Source organism: Prinia subflava, chromosome 8 (assembly GCF_021018805.1).
Source record: "Prinia subflava isolate CZ2003 ecotype Zambia chromosome 8, Cam_Psub_1.2, whole genome shotgun sequence".
Taxonomy (NCBI): domain Eukaryota; kingdom Metazoa; phylum Chordata; class Aves; order Passeriformes; family Cisticolidae; genus Prinia; species Prinia subflava.
The window spans coordinates 36587624-36607082 of NC_086254.1; the positions used below are offsets into that span (position 1 = coordinate 36587624).

General features: G+C 43.9%; 1 protein-coding gene across 2 annotated transcripts in view; it reads left to right on the top strand.

The window, feature by feature from the left end:
• The window catches only part of NDRG3 (NDRG family member 3), a 62948-nt gene that overhangs the window by 27726 nt on the left and 15763 nt on the right, over positions 1-19459 (top strand). For both annotated transcript variants that reach the window (XM_063404780.1, XM_063404781.1), the window contains 2 exons: positions 939-1043; positions 6552-6587. In XM_063404780.1, coding sequence (XP_063260850.1) covers positions 987-1043; positions 6552-6587 — 93 coding nt within the window. In that variant the 5' untranslated portion in view covers positions 939-986. The remainder of the gene's footprint in view (positions 1-938; positions 1044-6551; positions 6588-19459) is intronic.

Consider the following 19459-nt stretch of genomic DNA (forward strand, 5'->3'; position numbering starts at 1 on the left):
ACAGTGTTGTCTGCTTGTGTTCCACCAGACCAGCACTATCTAGGGCCATTTTTATATCTGACCTTGTACAGCAAGGGCTGCCGTGAGTTCTGGAGTCTCTTATGTTCTGCCAGCAAGAACTGTGGATCTCCACACCTCTGTCTCCTGTGTGTGGATGTGGTTTTGGTTGTATGTCTCAAGGATACAGCACAACCTTGCCTTTGGTGGCAGAATGCTGGGGTTTGGGTATGTAGGGCATGGCAGAGGAAATCAGTATTACCTCATACTAAACAGTTCTTCACTTTGCTGATCAAGTAATTTCCAGTTAATTTCCAGATATGCTATCACCGCGAGGCCTGACAGTAAGAGAGGGACTTGAGAGACATTTCTGGGTTGTGAGCAGATCCAGGGCCAGAAGCAGGAACCTCGAAGTTTATTTACAAAGGCACTTTTATACATTTCCTATAATGTCCATCGATTGGAGGATGGAATCCTCACCTCCCAATCCACACTGTCAGTCACCTTTCTCCTCCCAACTAGAAATATGTAAACAATGAAAGACAGTTAGCAAAACATGGCCAGTGTTTACATTCACGAACGGGACAAACTGCACGTCTCTCCTTCAACACGAACACTCAGCAAAGTAGAAAAAACCTCATGGCAACAATATGCTATGGCGGAAATACCAGCAGTGCATGGAAGTGGATGCAGTTTCTCACTTGAAAGCCCTGAGCTTTCAGGGACAGCTTCCAAGCGAGCGGGGCAAGAAGTAACCAGACTGACACAGTGCGAACAGCACTGGGTTTGCCTTCTGCACTTACAGGTGCTTTGTGTTGCATTAAGAACCAGCTTCTTGCAGGCTTAATTTGAAGCACGGACAAGTCTAATGAAAAATCTCTAAGCGTTCTTTGATTAGCATATCTTGTAATGTTGTTTCTAACAATATGCCTTTGTTTCAGAATCCCTGTTTGCTGCTTTGAGGATTAATTTGCTCTACTTCCAGCACAATGGATGAACTGCAGGATGTTCAGCTGACAGAGATCAAACCACTCCTGAATGACAAGGTAATGCTGGCTGCTGCTTTATCCTCCCAGGTGTATTCAGGATGATTTTGTGTCTAGCAATGAGTCCTAGCTGCCGGAATCTGTCTACAGATTGAAGTACCTTAAATACTTGAAACGCAGTAAATTCTTCCCCACTCTGGTAGTCTGCCACCACCCACTCTTCCAAAGTCTCAGGGAAAGACAGACCACCACAATTCAGGTAATTTTGGAGTCCTGGCCAAACAGTACATCATGCCTGTACTAAGGTTTTGCAAAGGCTGGGCAGCAGTTGGAAAGGTGATCCCATTCCTGACCTGGTGTACCTGTAGAACCTCTAATAAGTTTCTCCTTTTTAGGGAAATGCTGGATTGTATCCTGGTTTTTGTGTAGTCGATTTTGGGTTGTTGTTGTGTTATTTTGTGGATAGGTTTGGTTTTTTAACTTTTTTGTTTAAAATATTTTGTCTTAAATGATCCTTTAGTGATTTGACCCCTAAAACAGCCCTGTCTCTTTGGATTTAGTAATGGAGAATCATTTCCTTTTAATGTCTGCAGAGCCCAGTTAGAGCAGTCCAGATTTATGCAATACTGAGACTTTGGAAAATCATTGTGTGGCAGTAGCTGTTTGAGTCTTTCGGTCTGTCCTCTCTGGGCTGGGGAAGAGCCATCTGGGCTCACTGAAAGAAGAGCCTCACTGGATTCTGCCATAAACTGTTGTTGAGGGTGCCTAAGTTCATTACAGGCATCCCAACAAGATCTAGCATCTTGCATCTGCAAACAGTAATCATGAGCAATGTGGTTTGGTCACTTTCCATAGCTCACAGACAAGTCTAACGGTGTGGGAAGGAATTCCTAAGGCTTTGCTGTTTGATGGCTGATGATCAAGAACTGGCTTGTGCTGCCAAAGGACTGTCTGTTGTGCTTTGTCCACTCACTGTGTGCTTGCAGAAGACTGCATTGTCCCCCAGCAAATGGGTAAAATCTCTGAGATTCTGCTATGTTTTAGTCTGTGCTGATTAGTTTTTTGCTCATTTCTTTAGTGTTCTAGCATATCTGTTTAGTATCTGTGAAGTCCAAAAACTCAACTGAAATCTGCAGTCCAGCTGCCTGTTCTGATAGACTAGTGCTGACTACTGGACTTCCACCGTGAGTCTTGAAAGTACAAAATCAGTGTAGATCAAATAAGAATATGGAATACAGGCTTTCAGGGCAGTTTGTAATTTCAAAACAAGAGATAAACATTTACAGAAGATAAGCTTCCTAAATGTAGTGATTCTCATCGCTGCAGATCACACTCCAGATCTTGCTCGTGATTCTCCTGGGATTTTCTGTGTTTGAATTCAACTGGGTAGATTGCCCTTGCTTCAGTTAGCTGACCTAAGTAGGAGGCATTGAAGCATGCCAAATCAAAGTGGTTTTCACTTTATAAGTTTGCAGTCTTTCTGTCTAGTATTGCCTGGTCAGCCCCATCCAGTCCTTGCTGTGATGTCAGTTGTGGTTCAAATGCAGAGTGCTCACCCAAATAGAAACACCAAGTGGTGTTAACCAGGGTGCAGAAGGGCACATAGAGAGTGATTATTTCTTTGCTTGACTCAGTGTTGAAGTCATAAGAAATATCTAGTATCTCAGTAGGTAGAAATATGAAGGGTAGCTCCAGAACCATCCTCAGTACTGCATGGGAAAGAAGTATGCTATGGCTCTCCTTTCCACACTTTGTTTTAACAAAATGAGGGCCTCAGGGAGCAGCCACCTCCAAGGTCTGGCCCTTAGTAAGGCTTTCAAGCTTGAGATAATACATGTGTCCTTTTTAGATATAGTTTAGGGAGCATGAGGGTATGGTGCAATAACCTGCCATTCTGTGCAATGTATCAGATCCAAAATCTATTGAGCTGGCAGTTCACAAAGGTTTTTACTGACCAACCCGCTTTAGATATAGGAGTTTGAGCCAGCATGGATTAATGACCAGAAATAGTACAGTAACACTCTTAAGGTGCTAATGAGTGAATGCTCATGAACTCCTCAGACACAGAGGGTAGCATACACAGAGAAGGAGCCCTGGTCTCTCAAACTCTGAAACCGATGGAATTACCAGTGGAAGTGGAAATGGGTTGTATCTTATTCACTTGTCTGAACTGTAGGTAATGCGACTGTGGACCACTGAATCCTGGTTTTGTTCTGCCTCAAATCAGCAAAAAGTTACAAGCTTGACTTTTAAAGAATACAAACACTATTTTGTTTGTGTGTAACTTAAGCCTAATATCAAGTGCAGGGAAGTAAAATACGTTATGTTTGTTCACCTCATTCAGGCTCACTAAAATGCAGTAACTTTTTACTGGGGAAGCAAAGGAACTAAATGTTCCCATTTAGTGAAAGAGAGAGAAAAAGAGAGTATTGCCTGATCAGGAAAAACTAGCCCAGTGACACTTTATTATTCTGGCACCTTTGTTTCCTATTAATTCAGGCTCAATGAAAAGTTACTGAAATGCCAGAGCCAGATTCAGGAAACTAAATGGACTGGATTGGGTCAGCCCAGCGAGCTCTGTACTTTGAGATGCAGCCATGGCATATTCAAAGGCCTGAAAAACTTACCTTAAAGTTTCTCAAGGCAATGAATAAATGGTTTAAAGTCAGATTTTCAGTGTGTTAAAATCAAGTATGTGGGAGTCAGGGCATGTCAGCATGTTAGCTTCTTTTGCCTCATGTATGCCTTGACAACAAGCAGCCCAATTCAGAGCCTCATTTCTTGCTTTGTGTCATTTCCTCCCCACTTGCTTGGGGAATCTCAGACCTTTCTAAGTACAAATTCAGATCACCTTCCTTTGTTACTTAGCACGCACCATGCAAATCCCATGCTGTATACAGAAGTTTCTTGTTTCTCCATAAAGAAACAGGTGACTGAACTGACCTGCTTCACGAGCTGGTGATGGTGTCAGAAATCTCAAGTAATTTCAGGATCACAAACTGAAATAAGGGGAGACTGCTTTTTTATTTTCTTTTCCCCAATCCTGAGGATTTATGGGTTTTGCTGTGTGGTGCTTAAAACATTGCCACAGTTCAATATTTATCACAGAGGAGGAAAGGGGGGAATGGATTCTTAAAACAGATTTGCAGATATCTCAACTTAAATGTCTCCATGTGCAGAATGTAGGTAGCAACCCTTGTTCTTACTGACAAGGCAAGGCTCTGCGGGGAGGAAAACATGGCCATGTGTTTACACATGGAGAGGAATGAGGGTGCTCATTCCAGAATGAATGAGCCAGAAGAAATGTTTGGAGTGTTTCTGTTGTCCATATGTGATCCTAGTTTTCTCCTAGTAATTTTAGTACTAGGGTGCTGTGTTGATTTGGCACAGCCTGGTTTTTGGTAGCAAGGAAGGGCCACAGGAGCGGCTTCTGTGAGAAGCTGCTAGAAGCTTCCACAACGTCCAACAGCCAATCTCTGAGGGCTCTGAAGATGGACATGCTGCTGGGCAAATTAGAGAGGTTGGTAATGGCTCTGCAATGACTTCAGAAGAAAATCAAAACAGTGTGCATGCAGTTTTTTCCAGGGATGGTGAGGCACCACAGCTGCTGCCATCCCGGCACAGAGCATGGCGAGCCTTGCCTGCCTGGCTGCCCCTAGGCAGCCGTGCACAGGAAGAAGGGCAAGGGCACTGGCAGCAGCTTCTCCTTCCCAGCGTCCCTCATCAAGAGAGGTGTTAAACAGTGCCAGCGCCATGGCAGGCGCCACTGCCCGCTTGGTGGTGGAGGGGCCACATGGCCAGCAGCAGAAATATGGTGAGAGTCTCTCCGGCACGGAACCTAGACGAGATCGACCTCTTGGAGCTGCTGGATGCTGCAAGAATCTTTGAATTAGTGGAACTTGCTGACAGTGGTATCTATAAGCAGTAATTTTTCTTCTAGTCGGAGGAGGAAGTGAGGACATGTGAGGGAAAACAACAAGGTGACATCAAGATCAGTGGAAAAAGAGGGAGAGGAGATGCTCCAAGTGTCAAAGCCAAGACTCCTCTGCAGGCCATGGTGAGCACCATGGTGAAGCAGGCTGTGCCTCTGCAGCCTATGAGATCCATGGGGGATGCAGAGATCCACTCGCAGCCTGTGGGAGAAGTGGTCATGCCAGAGCAGGTGGATGCCAGAGAGAGCTGTAATCCAGTGGGACACCCAAATGGAGAGAGAGCCCCTGCTTCCAGAGACAGAGAAAGGGTCTTTGCTTCTAAACTAGAACAACCTGTCCTTAGAGGACTGCACTGTATGGGTGAGTGAGCCACACTGCAGCAGTATTGAGAAGACTGTTTGCGTGTGGGAGTGATGAATGTTGCAGCAGTTTTGGCAGGACTGCTGCTCGTGAGATTAGAGCCATGCTGGAGAAGTTCATGGAGAACTGTCTCCCATGGCAGCGGCCCCATGGCATAGCAGAGAAAAGACTGATCTCCCTGAGTGAACAGAAGATCTTGAATGATGAACTGACCCAAACTCCCATGCCCTATCTCCTTGTGCTGTCAGTGGGAAGGAGGAAGGGGTGAGGGGGAAAAACAAGGTGTTTTAAAGGCTTATTTTGCTTCTCGTTATCCTCCTCTGACTCTATTAATAACAAATTTACTTTACACCTTTAAATTTGAATCTGTTTTGCCCTTTGAGTGTTTTTTCCCACTCCTCATCTCAATTCATGAGCCCTTTGTTAATTTTTTCCCTCTCCTCTGCCCAACTGAGAGCAAGAGAGGGTGAATGAACAGCTTTCGTGGGTGCCTGGCATTTGGCCAGTATCAAACCATGACAGGTGTCTAAAACATATAAGATGAAATGCCATCTCAAGTGGTTTGCTCAGCCTTTTGCTGACAGCTCTCAGTGGTGTAACCTGCTGTGTGGTTAGAGATATGTTTCACAAAGTACATGGGCACAGAGGTTCCTGCAGACCTTCCAACCTGGAGGATGCCGAGTGGGTGCTGTACTGACTGTGTCCACCTGCATGCATGGGGTCTCCCTCTGGGAAGAGTCAGTGGTGAGCTACTGCATGCAGTTCCCATGTACTCAGGTTTCAGGAGCTCACAGGTCCCTGTGTCATGAAACGACATACCTGCAGTGGCTGCTCATGAGCTGACTGCATGGTTTCTTGCACTCAGTACATGAGATCCCAGGAGTAGTCCTTTAGGAGTTTTGCATCCAAATTGTTAATCAACACCAGGAATAGACAAAACCCAGGCCCATACGCAGCCCAGCTGTGGCCAGTGTCCTTCCTATCTGCATCTATCCCTGCTTGAAGGCTCTCAGCTGTGCACACAGGTATTCACTTCCCTTAGCTGGTAGCCTCCTTACAGCCCTATAACCTTGTTGTATAGGAATGGGCAGATCTTGCATGGAGTTTGCTTGTACAGATCTTGCATTTCACTGCTTACCTGACTGCAGCCAGTCTCGACTGTGTTGGAACAGAGGTCTTTATGGGAAACTTTCATAATGTTGGTGGGGTGTTCTGGGGTGTTGTGCTGATCTCCTTTTTTCCTTTTTTTTTATTTTTTCTTGTTTTTTGTCAACAGAATGCAGCTCGCAATTTCCAGGACTTCGACTGTCAGGTAAGACCAGGTGCAGGAGACAAGGATCGGTGCGTAACTCCCCATAGGTCAGCAGTAATGTTGAGAGAGATGAAAAAAAAAATCTCTGTATTGTAATTTTAGCTCCTGTTACAATTTAATCAATAAGAACTGGAATATATCCAGTGACAGAAATTGCCCTTCACCCTTACATGCCAGTCAGCATGAAAGTTCTGAGGTGCAGACTGCTCTGCCAAGGCATCATCTTGCAGGATGGCTGGTCTCCTGAACAGTTTCTTGGAAAAATACAATATGCTGAAGAACTGCAGCTCTTTCATGTCCCATCTGGTTCACCGGCAGGGAAAGGAGGAGCTTGCATGTTCTACCTGTTTGTCTTGAGAGGAGATGGAAGTGAGAAAGCTGCCCCAGATACAGCACGCTGCATTGCTGGGCTTGTTTTGACACAGCCATTGTTTTCCTGGAGTTTATTGATGATACAGAGGTGAGCCCAATGGCTCTGGTTGCCATAGGAATAATCCTTTCATAGAAATGGTTGTTCCACCAGCATCCAAGACAGAGGACATGCTCTGTGATAGAGCAGAGCACTGAGATTCTGTGAGGCGTGTTGTGGAGCACAAGCTCATTTCCCATAGCAGATTATCCTGCTGCCTTCTCACTGAGCATGTGTGTATGCAGCTAGTGGCTGTTGTTTCTCTCTAGCAGTTGGAGGCTGCTGTGTCTGTAGTGCTCTGCTCAGCATAGGGCAGGTCATACATACAGCACTACTGTAGCACACCAGGAGCTGGCAACGTCATGTGATAAATTTAATAGAAGTCTGTTGATGTAGGTGTTTCCAGAAAACTGTTTGCAAACCTATACACAGCAGGAACGTAGTACATACAGTCCTGTGAAGGTAGTCCATATTTTTTCCTTTTCTTAATATCAGACACTGATAGTGTCCATGCCATGTGGGCAGGTGCACATCACTGTACTGCTTTAGCTCAATTAATTGTGAGTTTTGGTATCTTAAAGCCTACAAGTATAAAAATCACTAATCTTACCACATTTTAACTTTACTGTCTGATCTGGAAGGCAGCAGTAGTGTTAAGCAATGGTTTTTCTTTTGAAATAAAGTTAAATAATAGGTTTTAAAACACTTTGCTGTACTGTCAAGTCTCTGTCTATCTATATCTTCTCTGTTACTTTTAGAGGTGAAGTGTGCTCCCGTGTCAGATGGGTAATGGGTAAAAATAAGTGATATACCTTTGAGTAACTGTAGACAGCAGAGGCACTTACTGCTGTGGGCTGTGTGCCAGGATTGGGAAGAATATGAATATACTGAGTATTGGCCTCCACTGCCAGTCCTCTACTGACCCACCAAAGCTCTGGGCGTGCCCATGCCTTGCCTGGCTGTGAGTGGGCATGCTGTTGGGAGCTGGAGCAGAGTGGGAAGGTAGGAAAGAGGCCCTGTCACAGAGCTGCTGCCTTTTAGCTCCACATTTTTTCCTCAAGAAGCAAAGCCTCTTTGCATTTTTCTTTAAAGAGAGCCCCAGATCTGAAGCTGGGCAAGCCCACAGAAACCTGGCACTGCAGTCACCAGCCTAGGCGCTTGGCATGTCCCGGAGCTGTGGTTGTCCTCTCCAGGGCTGAGCTTTGGGGAAAGCTGAGCAGTCTGCAGCCAGAGAGTAGTGCTCTGGGGAGTATTAGGCCAGGAAGGAGGATTTGTTGCTTCTGTGCTTTGGTGTAGTTCACCAGTGAGCTGGTGGCCATGGCAACAGTTGGATAGGAGGCAAGATGTTTGTTCCAGGAAACCATATAATTCATGCACAATACCTTTTTTTTTTTTAAGCAAGATATTATCACAGTGTGTCTCGTGACTGTAAATATTGTCCCAGTCTCACCTTCCTCCAGCATCTCTCCCTACAAGGTGTGGTTTCAGGGCACACCTGGCTTGACATTCCCCGACATCATACCTGAAAAGTACCCCAAGGGCTGGTTTAAGTCTCTGAAATCTGCCAGAGAGGATGGATTGTGTGTTGGATCCTTGGCTTTTCTGTCTCAGTTGCTAGTACCAGGAAGTGTGCTTACACTTGGAGACTGAATTCATGTCCTGTGAAAAATTACTACTGCTTTTTAATCTAGCAAAGCACATCTGGCTGCCACATCCAGACCTCTGTGAAACTCATGTGACTTTACCAGTATCCAGGGGATTTGAAGTGAAGGAGATTTCCAGGGCTTTCAGAGGAAGGAAGATCCTCTTGTGTAGAGAAAGATTTAAAAGCACTTAGGCTGGGGCAATGTTTTAATTTGTCCTGTGTTTTAGAGGGAGGAAGAGCCTTGGGGAGGATCTCAGTTTGACAAGAACAGGCACAAACTGGCCACAGATTGATGAAAGCTGATAACTGGAAGATGGTTTCTAGTTATAGTGCAGTGAACTTCTAAGTCAGCTTCCAATAGCAGCAACATATGCAAGGGACCTGGTGGGTTTTAAGGCAAAAATTGAAGCATTTATGAGATGGATTTTATCATCTTACACAGTGTAGTGTAGTGTAATATGAGACCATAGCATCAGTGATGCAAGACCTGCATTTCAGACCTTCTCAGTTTTGTAAGAGTTTGAAAAAAGCTGTTTTAAATGGAGTTAAAGCTGTAGCTTTGACTGGAGCTGACCACATCCTGAGCTGTGCTTGCAGGGCTGCAGGCAGTGCGGTGAGGGAAGGGGGTGAGGAGGGAAACGTGAGGCTCTGTCAGCACTGTTGATAACCCTGTCGGCAGTGCAGGTCCAGTTTGAGCTCCCCTGTAAAAGAATTGGACATGTTGGAACAAGTCCTGTTTTATTTCTCTGTGTTATTCTTGCCCTTGTCCCTGAGGTAATTTGCTGTATGTCCATCCAGAACTTCAAAGAATATGCTGAGTTGGAAGGGACCCACAAAGAACATCAAGCCTAACTCTTAAGTGAATGACCCATACTGAACTCACCATCTCTGGTGTTGTTAGCACCATGCTCTAATCACCTGAGCTGACCTCAGGGTCCCAGCTCCTTCCAGGACTGACTAATGTCCCTGCCCTAACTTCTCTTTGGATACAGCTGGAGTAACAGCCACCCTCAGTGTTAGTTCTGTGGTGCCTTTAGACCTCCCTCTGTCTGAAATCTGGAATTTCAAAATACTCTCTGCAGTCGGGCCATGTTTATGAATGGAAGAAGTGTTCAGTTTAATTCCATCTCAGGAACATGTCATTAGCACTGTCACTTAACTCTGGGTGTGTAAGGCCAGGCACATACACTGTTTTCTGTATATTTAGTATGTATTACTTTTCAACATAACATGTATATTTAAGGTTTGTAAGATCTTTCTTAGGTGAAAAGAGGTGATGCCATTGTGAATTTCTATTCATTTCCTTGTATGTTTGGTTTTATTTTTGAGTAACTTGCCAGGATCAAATCTGGGCAAAGTCAACAGCACAGGTTTCTGCTTCTTCCTGCTTCTGAAATTCGTTACTCTGAGGTGAATGTGTGTGAGGAAGCTTTTAGCTTTTCTGGTACAGCTGACTTCCAGATACAACTGTCCTGGTTTTCTTAAACTGTTCATATGCAAGCAACCAAAGCTAACCCTGATGAATAACAGATTGCTTGGGTGTCAGTTAAACAACCCCACATAATTTGATAACTGCAGTGGAGATGGAGAGCTAGCATGGGGGCTTAGCAGTCTTTATCAATATGAATTTAGGTTATTCTCAGAACTAAAAAGTATTAACCTAAATCTGAGACCTACATTTTGCTTGAAAGTAGTATGAACCCTAATGAGGTCTAGGCTTGGCTTTTCCCAATGTCCATGGGCAGATGGTTGAACAAATTATCTGGAATGCTGATGGACAGATGGTGTGATGACCTGCACTGTTAATAGAGCTGTGCCTGTGCTTTTATTATACTCTGCAGACTTCCTGCAGCTTTCAGAAGTAGTTGTTCTATCTCATCTCTCCTTTTACAGATGATTTGCTTTAAATAAAAATGAAGGAATATGCTGATTTATTTGTAAAACTATCCAACTAAACCTGTGTTATGTTTCAGTCTGAAATAAGCTGTCATTGGATCTGATGAGCTGATTTGATCATTTGAGCTGACACTTCCCCTCTGCTGCCTCCCACCAACAGGAAGGCAGAGAAGTGTTTGGCTTTCAGTACACACAATGCAGAAGAAGGGGGCTTGGAGTGTGGAGGTGGTCTGGGATTTGACTGAAAGCTTTCAAGGAGGAGGAGATGGGAATAAGTAAGTCCAGGACATGAAGGGTTCATCTGAAACAGAAAGGACAAGGCATGCATAAACTCTTGGAGGAAGGAAATTTTCTGGTATAAAAATGTGCTGTCTTGCTGGCATTAATGGAAAATGTGGAGTTACTCAGTCGCTTGTGCCCAGAGTAAAACACAGCACAATGTTTGCAGAGTTAATGTCAGACCTTGATAAGGAATTTTTTGCCACTTACTTTTACTGAAAGTGTCACTTTTGAATAACCCCATGTTTGTACTAATTCAGTTTTGGAGAAGTTCTTTTGCAAGTATGTAAACTTAAAAGTAGTTTGGAGCTTTTTTAGTCTGCATTTTTAAAAGTTTGCTTATCCTTGTCTAGTCTTCTTAGCTTTATTTTTACTTGCTCTGCTGTCAGAGAGGGTATGTGCTGCTGAGAGGTTATTGACATATTCCATTGTGTGCATTTCCTGATGTTGGAGATGTTGAATTGAACTGTGCTCATTTTTGAAAGTCTGTTCCTTTTTTTTTAAGACAGCTTGTGAGTGCTACCCAGTGGCATTGAATATAAGATGTTTTAAGGTGTCTTTTGTTTACTGTGCTGAAATAAGATAGAACATTAGCACTTTCAAGGAAGGGTTTGCTTTCTGTGTGTGAATACTGGGAGCTGTTCTCACTGCTGTTGAAACATTTTGGGATACTGAGGACCATTGTTCCTCTGATTTGTACAAGGAGTTCTTTTGTTTAAGGCCTTGAGTGGAATTAATTAGAACACATAAGATGTTTTGATCTAAAAGGCAAGTCTATTTAATAGCTGCTAGATTAATGCTGCTCCTAATCTTAGTAAAACTAGCATCACCACTAAAGTACTAGTTTTGACTTCTGACATCACAGCAAAAAACCACTATAAAGATAATTATTAAAATAGAATTTTATTTTGGCCTCCTTTTTTTGCGTTACTTATATTTCTTGGGAAGCCTTTCCTGTGATTCCTCCCATCTGGTTTCCATCTAAAAGCTCACTTTTTTGTGAAACTGCAATGGTGACTTCTGGAAATTTTTTGCTAGCTGGACTTGGACTGAAACATGACTCTTATTTCTAAATGTATGTGCACAGACCTTCCTTGGGGTTTACGTAAACATTAGTTTTGTTTTCTGTATTCTGTGACAACAGTGTGCCAAAGGGGTGGTTATGCATTTGTAATACTTGAAGTTCCTGTTCTTTTTATGTTCTTGTGAGTTGAGTTTTTTGAGCAAAGCAAATATATGTGATTTAGGTTGAGCCGTTTTCATCCATCCATTAATGGTATTTCACAGCAATTAATGAATAACTGTACTACCAGATTTAATTAAATGCAGTTCTAGTTCCTAGACATGTGGAAAGTTTGGAGACAGAACACAGCCCTGCATTCTCTTCTTCAAGAGATTTTAAGATGTTCATTGTCTTCAGCAAGGTACTGAAATGCAATTTAGGACATCGTATTAGTAGGAGGACTGTCCTTGGCTAGAAACAAGGCCCTTGGCTTACCTGCTGGGTTCCTTGAGGAGTTAAGGTGATCTGGCTTCTAGCAGTCACGCAAACTATTTCAGGCTCACCTGTGTATTAGTGCATTCAGGTCTCCCTTGCGTGGGCCTGTGGAGGCTGTGTGTCTGCAGGTGGTGGCACCTTTAGTCCACTGCCCAGAAGGGAGATAGCCAGAGGTTCTCTGTTCTGTTTGCAGCCCGTGGGGAAGACTGCAGTCTCACACTCTGCTGTCTCAAAACAGCAATGCAGAGTGCCCCCTTGCCAGCCTTGGGCAGAGCAGAGCTCAGCTGCCATGGTTTAATTCACCCTGAACTGTTACAGATCTAGGCAGGTCATTAGGCGGGGAAGAGGGGATCTAGGAGTAAAAAGCACCATGTATTCCTCAGTCTGTACTGGCTGCCTTGCTCATGACACTGGATACTTGACTGTAGTGCAAGAAAGTTGTAGTTTTAACTGCTTCTTGTAGGCACATGGGCAGGAGATGGAGATGTGCATCTTTCTACGTCTCAGACATGTTGTCATGAATTGCTTACTGGTTCAGCATTGCATGGTTGTAGGGGTTCATGATTTCTGCTTTGGGAGCACAAACCCAGCCTGTCAGTCATGTTCGTGTTGTACCTCACTTGACTGAGTTCCTTTGTAGAGCCAGTGTCTGTTCCCTGGCAGGATCTTTGTTTGGAAGTAACTTGCCAGATCTTGCTGGCTGACACTGCACATTAGCAAGGGTCACAGAGAGACACTGGGTCCATCCTTCACCATCGCCCGCCTTTGGAACATGTGCTCTGTCTCCTGTTGCTTTTGAGTTTTTGTAAGCAGATTGCATATCTCTTTCTTCTGCTGCTCTTGATTCTCACCCAGAATTTAAGATTTAATCCAATTACACAGAGTAGCAGAAACCATTGCTTGCCTGCATAGATCATATTGTGTTTTCTATTAATAAGTTTCTGCTCTGTATGGAAATGAATAATTTACTCCAAGATGTTGTTTTCAGTCTGATTTTGATTTGCTTCCCGTGCAGCCAACTCCTTCAACTCTACTATTTCCAATAAATTTTTCACTGAGAAGGATCTGGGAAGCACTTAGCTGCCAGTTGCCTTAAGGTTAGTAGTATTATAATGGGAAGAGTTACCAGGTGGTGATGTTTTACACTCTTACAGTATTTTTTCTTATGTTACAGTCATAGTTTATGGTATTTTTTCAGTAACATGTAGAAATTTGAGGGCAGCTGTTGCCGAGAGCAAGATAACAGAGTCTCTGCTTTAATCTCTACGTAGTTAGTAGCTGGGATAGGCTGTCCCAGGAGCATGGCGCTGTTGTTTTTCACCTTTGCCAAGACTGGAAAAGATGACATAAATAGCCGTAGTCACAGAGTCAGTGAAAAGGGGGAAAGTCTACCCTGAGTAATCTGCATCTCCTCCACCTTACAGCAGAGCAGCAGAGGCAGTTTTCTTTAGGTGAACCAGGAACTGAATGTCCTTAAATTGAAAGGTTTTTTGGGAATGTTTCTATCCCTATGCTAGTACAGACATTTAGCAAGCTTGAGCAGAGTGCAAGCAACAGATGCCTTGCTGCTCTGTGTTCTCCCAGGTTTTCATGTTATTAAAAAAAATTTGAAGGGATTTCACAGATGTGTTCTTTATTGCCAGTCTCCAAATTAAATGAATTCCCAATTTTTATAAGGAATTAATTTTGAACTTTGAGCAGCTTTACATTAGGAGTAAAACTAATCTGGTAATGCTAAAAAAGAAGCTTAATAAATTAGTCATGAAAAGCACTGGTAATACGATTTCTAGTCATTAATCATTCCCACTGTGAAACAACTGGTTTCTTTAGCCTTTAATAACTTCTAAAACTTAAGTACTGGATCACACTGTGACCTGGGTCTGTGGGAGCATGGCTGGAATTTGGACTGCTACCTCTGCTGCCTGTGAGTTTCTGGAGCTCAAGGCATTAGCACCTCTGGAGCTGCTGTTGGATGCCTCAGTCCTTCACTGTGAATGTTTTTTCTCAATATGGGATATTTTGGTGGTGTTAAGGAAAATTCCCTATACAGCCATCCCGGACCTACTCTGGGAGTCACTTTCACACCACCTGAACTGGGACCAAGTCCCTGGCAGCTCACATCCCACAGTTAGTCACAGCAGGTTTCTTACTGGCTCTTACCCCATGTTTTCCATAGCAGTCACAGACATCCAGATCCCTAAGATAGTTTAATCATGGGGCAACAACTAAATAGCAAAGCAACAAAGTAAGAGCTCAAGCTGGTGCCTCCAAAGAGGGACTCCAAACAAAGGAGTCCCTGGGGGTTTTGTCCCGTCACAGCACAGGGAAAATCTGAGGGTCCTCAGCTGCTGCAGTGTCTCTGAGTCTGGGTCCCCTCTCTGGGCCTCAGGTCCTTGGGCCATTTTCTGCAAAGGGTCTTCAGTTCATGGTCTCTTGCTGTGTGCTTGGGTTCCTGCCTCACCAGAGCTCAACCTGCAGTCCTACAGCAGCTGCACCTGAAGCCACTGGCACTGAATGGATTCTTTAACAGTGGCGCCTGTCAGTGGCACTGTCATTGTTTTCCTCTCTGGCCAAAGGCAGAGTGGCAGTCAGAAATGGTTCCTACGTTTTGAACCTTTGGCCGTGTGCCTACTTCTTTCCATAATCAGTCCCACAGACAATTTAGGATTTGGCAATCATATTTGGATGTGGGTGCTTCTCTTTAGTTTGAGAAGCATTCAGAAGTATTAAGGGCAAATAGAACAATGTCCCAGCCTTGTCTGACCTTCTGCTGGCAAATGCCCAGCAAAGAATGCCTTCCAGCAGTTCATGTTTGAGTTTGATCTCAGATATTTTAAAGCTTCTGTTGGGTTGTGTTATGTCACCTTCCAGTATCTGAGCCACTATGGTTCATACAAACTTCTGAAGTGTAAGGCTTTTTGATCAAGAGCAGAGATTCACAGGAACTGGCACCATAGAGATTATATTAAAACTCGCAGGACAGTGAACCCAACTCTGCATTCCCACTTAAAGATTTCCCTAAGACCATCAGCTCACTGGACGTGGGGCAAGGCAGAGGGACAGGAGAAGGACTCTTTCCAGTGGCACTTCATCATCAAGTCAGCCAGTCTAAGTTGCATCCCTTACATGGTAACAACACTGCATTTTAGCCACAAATGTCTGTGGAACAGCAGATTAAGAAGCCCCAGAGCATGAGAAGCCATCATTGGCATGATTCTGAGGGCCAAGAAATGTATTGCATGCCTTCCAAGAGCTGCTCTGCGATGGGAACCATAATGTATTCCAGATCAACATCCTTGGGGAAAAGGGAAAAAACTAACCAGCAAACCGTAGAAAACTTTACTAGTTTTGCACTCAAAGTTCAGAACAAAGCCTGCACAGAAACAGAGAAAATTGTTAAACATAAACTGAGCGGAGAGTAAATGCCCACCATCCATAACAAGAGAGACAAGGAATGGTGCCAGAAAGCCAGCATGACTAACAGAAGTGCAGGGAGGCTATTTTAAACAAAGCATTTTTTTAAAAGCTAGAGAAAATGGAAGAGGTTATAAACTCCAGCAGATTAAATATATGAACAGAACAAAGCAGACAGAGGGGTTTTGCGAAGATGAGAGAATTTTATTGAGAGATGATTTGCAAAGGGAGAAAAACTGTCCTGTTTCAGATTTGTCAAAATGGAACCTGGAAGGAAGGCTGAGGGCTAGTCATAGCAGTATTGTGCTGGTATGCTCTTTGTGGGGAGTCAGCACAGGCCCTGCCATAACCCACAGTGTCTGCTGCAGAGGTTCTACAAAAATAATATTTATGCATTTGTAGCAGGTTGCCAGAACTGTAAGTATCAACCCAGGGGTTTTAAATAAGTTTAAAGACTAAATAGTTGAGGTGTTAAGTGAGAGGTTATTCTCGTCTGTTGAAGCTGCCATGGTGCCCAATGATTAATCTGTCAGACATTTTATAAGACAGATCAGAATTCAAAGGGGTTCTGGGAATTCACTGACCAGCTATACTAGACAGACTGATAAAATTAGCAGCATATAGTGGATCAATTACACAGATAAATATTAGGAAACGGTAATGTAAAGGGTAGTATAAATGGAAGAAGTCCTCCTCTGCAGAGCTGTTGGAATTCTTCAAAAGAGTCAGTAGTGGTATAATAAAGAGAATTCAGTCAATGTAGCCTACTTGGATTTCCAAAAGACAGGACCAAATGGAGACTTAAGACGTATCTCTTAAGAGATGTGGGAGGCTATGCAGTTAGAAGAGGAGTCCACTGATGGATGAAATACTGATCAAAAAAACCCAGCATTTGTTTTCACAGTGGAGATCACTTGAGGAGCACCCTGGAGATCTGTGCTGGGACCTGTGCTGCTTAAATATACTCTGTAATGGTATGGAAAAAGTGATGGAAGGTGCAGTGACAAAACTTATCTGCCTTTGGGTAAATAAAGTGTGCTACACATTGAGTCTAACCTTCCTAGAGTGGAAAATGAAAGCATGGGCTCAGGGCTGATGATAACCCAGAGGCATAAGACCTTAACATTGCAAGGGATGAGTGACAATGTTAGCACAGAGCTTGTGGCTTTCAGCAAAGCAAGTCAATCCTTGTTCATCAGGAACAGAGAACAAAGCAACCCCATTGTGCTGCTTCGTGCCTCCACAGCATGTGCCTGCACACGTTTGACATCCTGCCAAACCTCTTGTCTCAGCAAGGACAGAGCTCCCTGGGGCAGTTCTAGAGGACAACAGTATGGTCAGAGTCAGCTGTTGTAGCAGGGCTGGCTGGATAGTCCCAAGGACATCAGCACAGAAAGGGGTATGTGGGGCTCACGAGCTGTTAGGGTGTCACTTCTGGGGAGTTTGGAAATGAGGTCAGCTTCCAAACCAAGGGCCAGAGCTCATGCAAAATCAGCAGATACAGGATGGGGAATCACATGGTTCTTTACTCCACACGTTAATAAGATTCAGCTGCTCTGGTCACAGGGGAAGAGAGATACCAAAGGCACAAATGTTTGGGGGTTGTAGCCCCATCCTCAGAAAGCTGAAGTCCACTTCCAGTTAAGGAAGTCTCATTTGACTTACAGATTGTTGGAGGCTGGGAAAGTTATGGGAAACTGTTACTAGATGCAAATGTTTGAGAACTTGGATCACTTTTTCCTTTTCCACAAGCTCAGGCTCCTGAAGTCAGCTCAGCAGGTTACAGCTGCAGTTGGTCTCCATGCCTTCTGTTCCATCACTGCTCTTCTCATTCCGGAATTCCAGGCACTGCTGGTGTTTTAAGCTGTGGTTCCCAGCTGCACTGAGTGGATCGATGGCAGCTGCCTGTCCAGCCTCAATGCTGTGTCCCAGCAGCAAGTGTGGCATGGGCTGTGCCCTCAGTTACTGAGAGCTGGCTCTGGGAGCCATGCTGCCTCTGCTATCCACCTCCTATTCGCAGCAGGTGGGCTGTAGCTGCTGTTTATTTTTACCTACTATACTGATAAAAGCAAAAAAAAAAAATCTTCAGAAAAACTTCTGATAAAGTTTTCAGTCCCTAAGTGAAAATGGAATTTTGTCCAGCTCTTCAAAACACAACCTGTGGATCATGAACTTCTCTTGCATTCATCTCCCTTATTTTGAAGACTGCAGGTTTGTAAAAGTCTGGCTGTCTCCTGCCCACATGTTTTGCACCTGCCTTCTCCTATCACTGCTTCCCTGCACTAGATCAGATAAGCGTTCAGACCTTAGCTGGAATTAGACACCTGCTAGGTAACAACCCTTGAATCTCTTGTCAAACTACAGTGATGTAGTGTGTCATAGCTGGCCTGAGGAGAGAGCAGAAAGAAACCAAGTGCCAGAGTCTGGAAGTGTCTGTTACTTTCCAGCACAACACTTCTATACAAGCAAAGGGCAAATACCAGGAGAGAACATGCCAGAATTGTGTTTTGGAACTGGGCAGCAGTTACAGAAGCATTGATGCAGTGTGACACAGGCTGGACATCTCACTAGGCAGCTGTGAAAGGTGTCTACAAGAAGGACATGCAGAAAGTGTGTTTGTCAAGGACAGAAGGTGCAGTGTGCAAAGTTCCTGTTCTCTCATTGAGTGCTGTGGTACCCACTGTAAGTGGGTTATTCTGCTCTGCATTTGAGAGGGTAATACGCCAGTAATAATGTAACTAAATAATAACTTGGGGGGGGACGCAGTTCAACGTAGCAGTTGTATTGTGTAAGTGTAGAGACTATTGTTGTCATCTAAAGCATAATACCTAAGCTCTGGTTTAAGAGCTCCATCTCCTGCTGTCCTGTGGCTTTGGTACATGGGAGAGCTTTTTTGTGGAGACAGACAGATGATGGGGTGTGATGTGTGCTCTAATTGTGTGGCATCTGAAAATTATTTTGTCCTTTGCAATGAGAGATTGAAATAAAAGTCCCCAAACTCCAGGGAAAGTTTCAGAGAAAATAAAGATTGCTGGAAAAACTGTCATAGAATTACTGGTAGTGAAGCTGGGGGTAAAAGTCTTATTTCTCTAGATAATCTTGAAAAAGAGATGAGCATGATAGCCGATATGCAGTTAAAAAAGTAAAAGTAGAAACCCATATCTAGTTGTAGTGACTGCTGCTCCCTTTATAGACAGGAGAAAGCCTTGGGAAAAGGCTTTTAAAAGTAATATGCTTTATTCAGAGCAGAGAAGAGTAGCTGCTTCCCAGGAGGAGGATTTCCACCTTGCCAGGGAACTAACAGGAAAAATAAGGAGTAGCCCTAAGCGCTCCCAGTCTAAGCCAAGAATTGATGCTGTACAGGGCAGAACAAGAAGTTTGCAGATTTAGCATCTTATATTTTTTAAATGCTGCTTGCTGAGAAAGATGGAATTCCTTATGTTGCTGCCATATTTAGGTGTTGTCCTGGTTTCAGAGACAGGTGTCTACCATGGAAGATGAGAACCTCCCTTGTAATGGAGACTATGATCCCCTTCCCTCTGAATTATAACTTTGAAATTACAGGGCTTTCAGGCAAAGATATGGGAAAAGGAATAGCAGTTCTTTGTGTGTGTGTGTGTGTGTGTGTGTAACAAAGCAAACAAACAACAGCAAACAACAAACAGATGCAGAGACCCAGTGCCAGCCTTCCCCTGGCTGCAGGCACCTTCCCCTTTGGTGCAGTTCCGGGC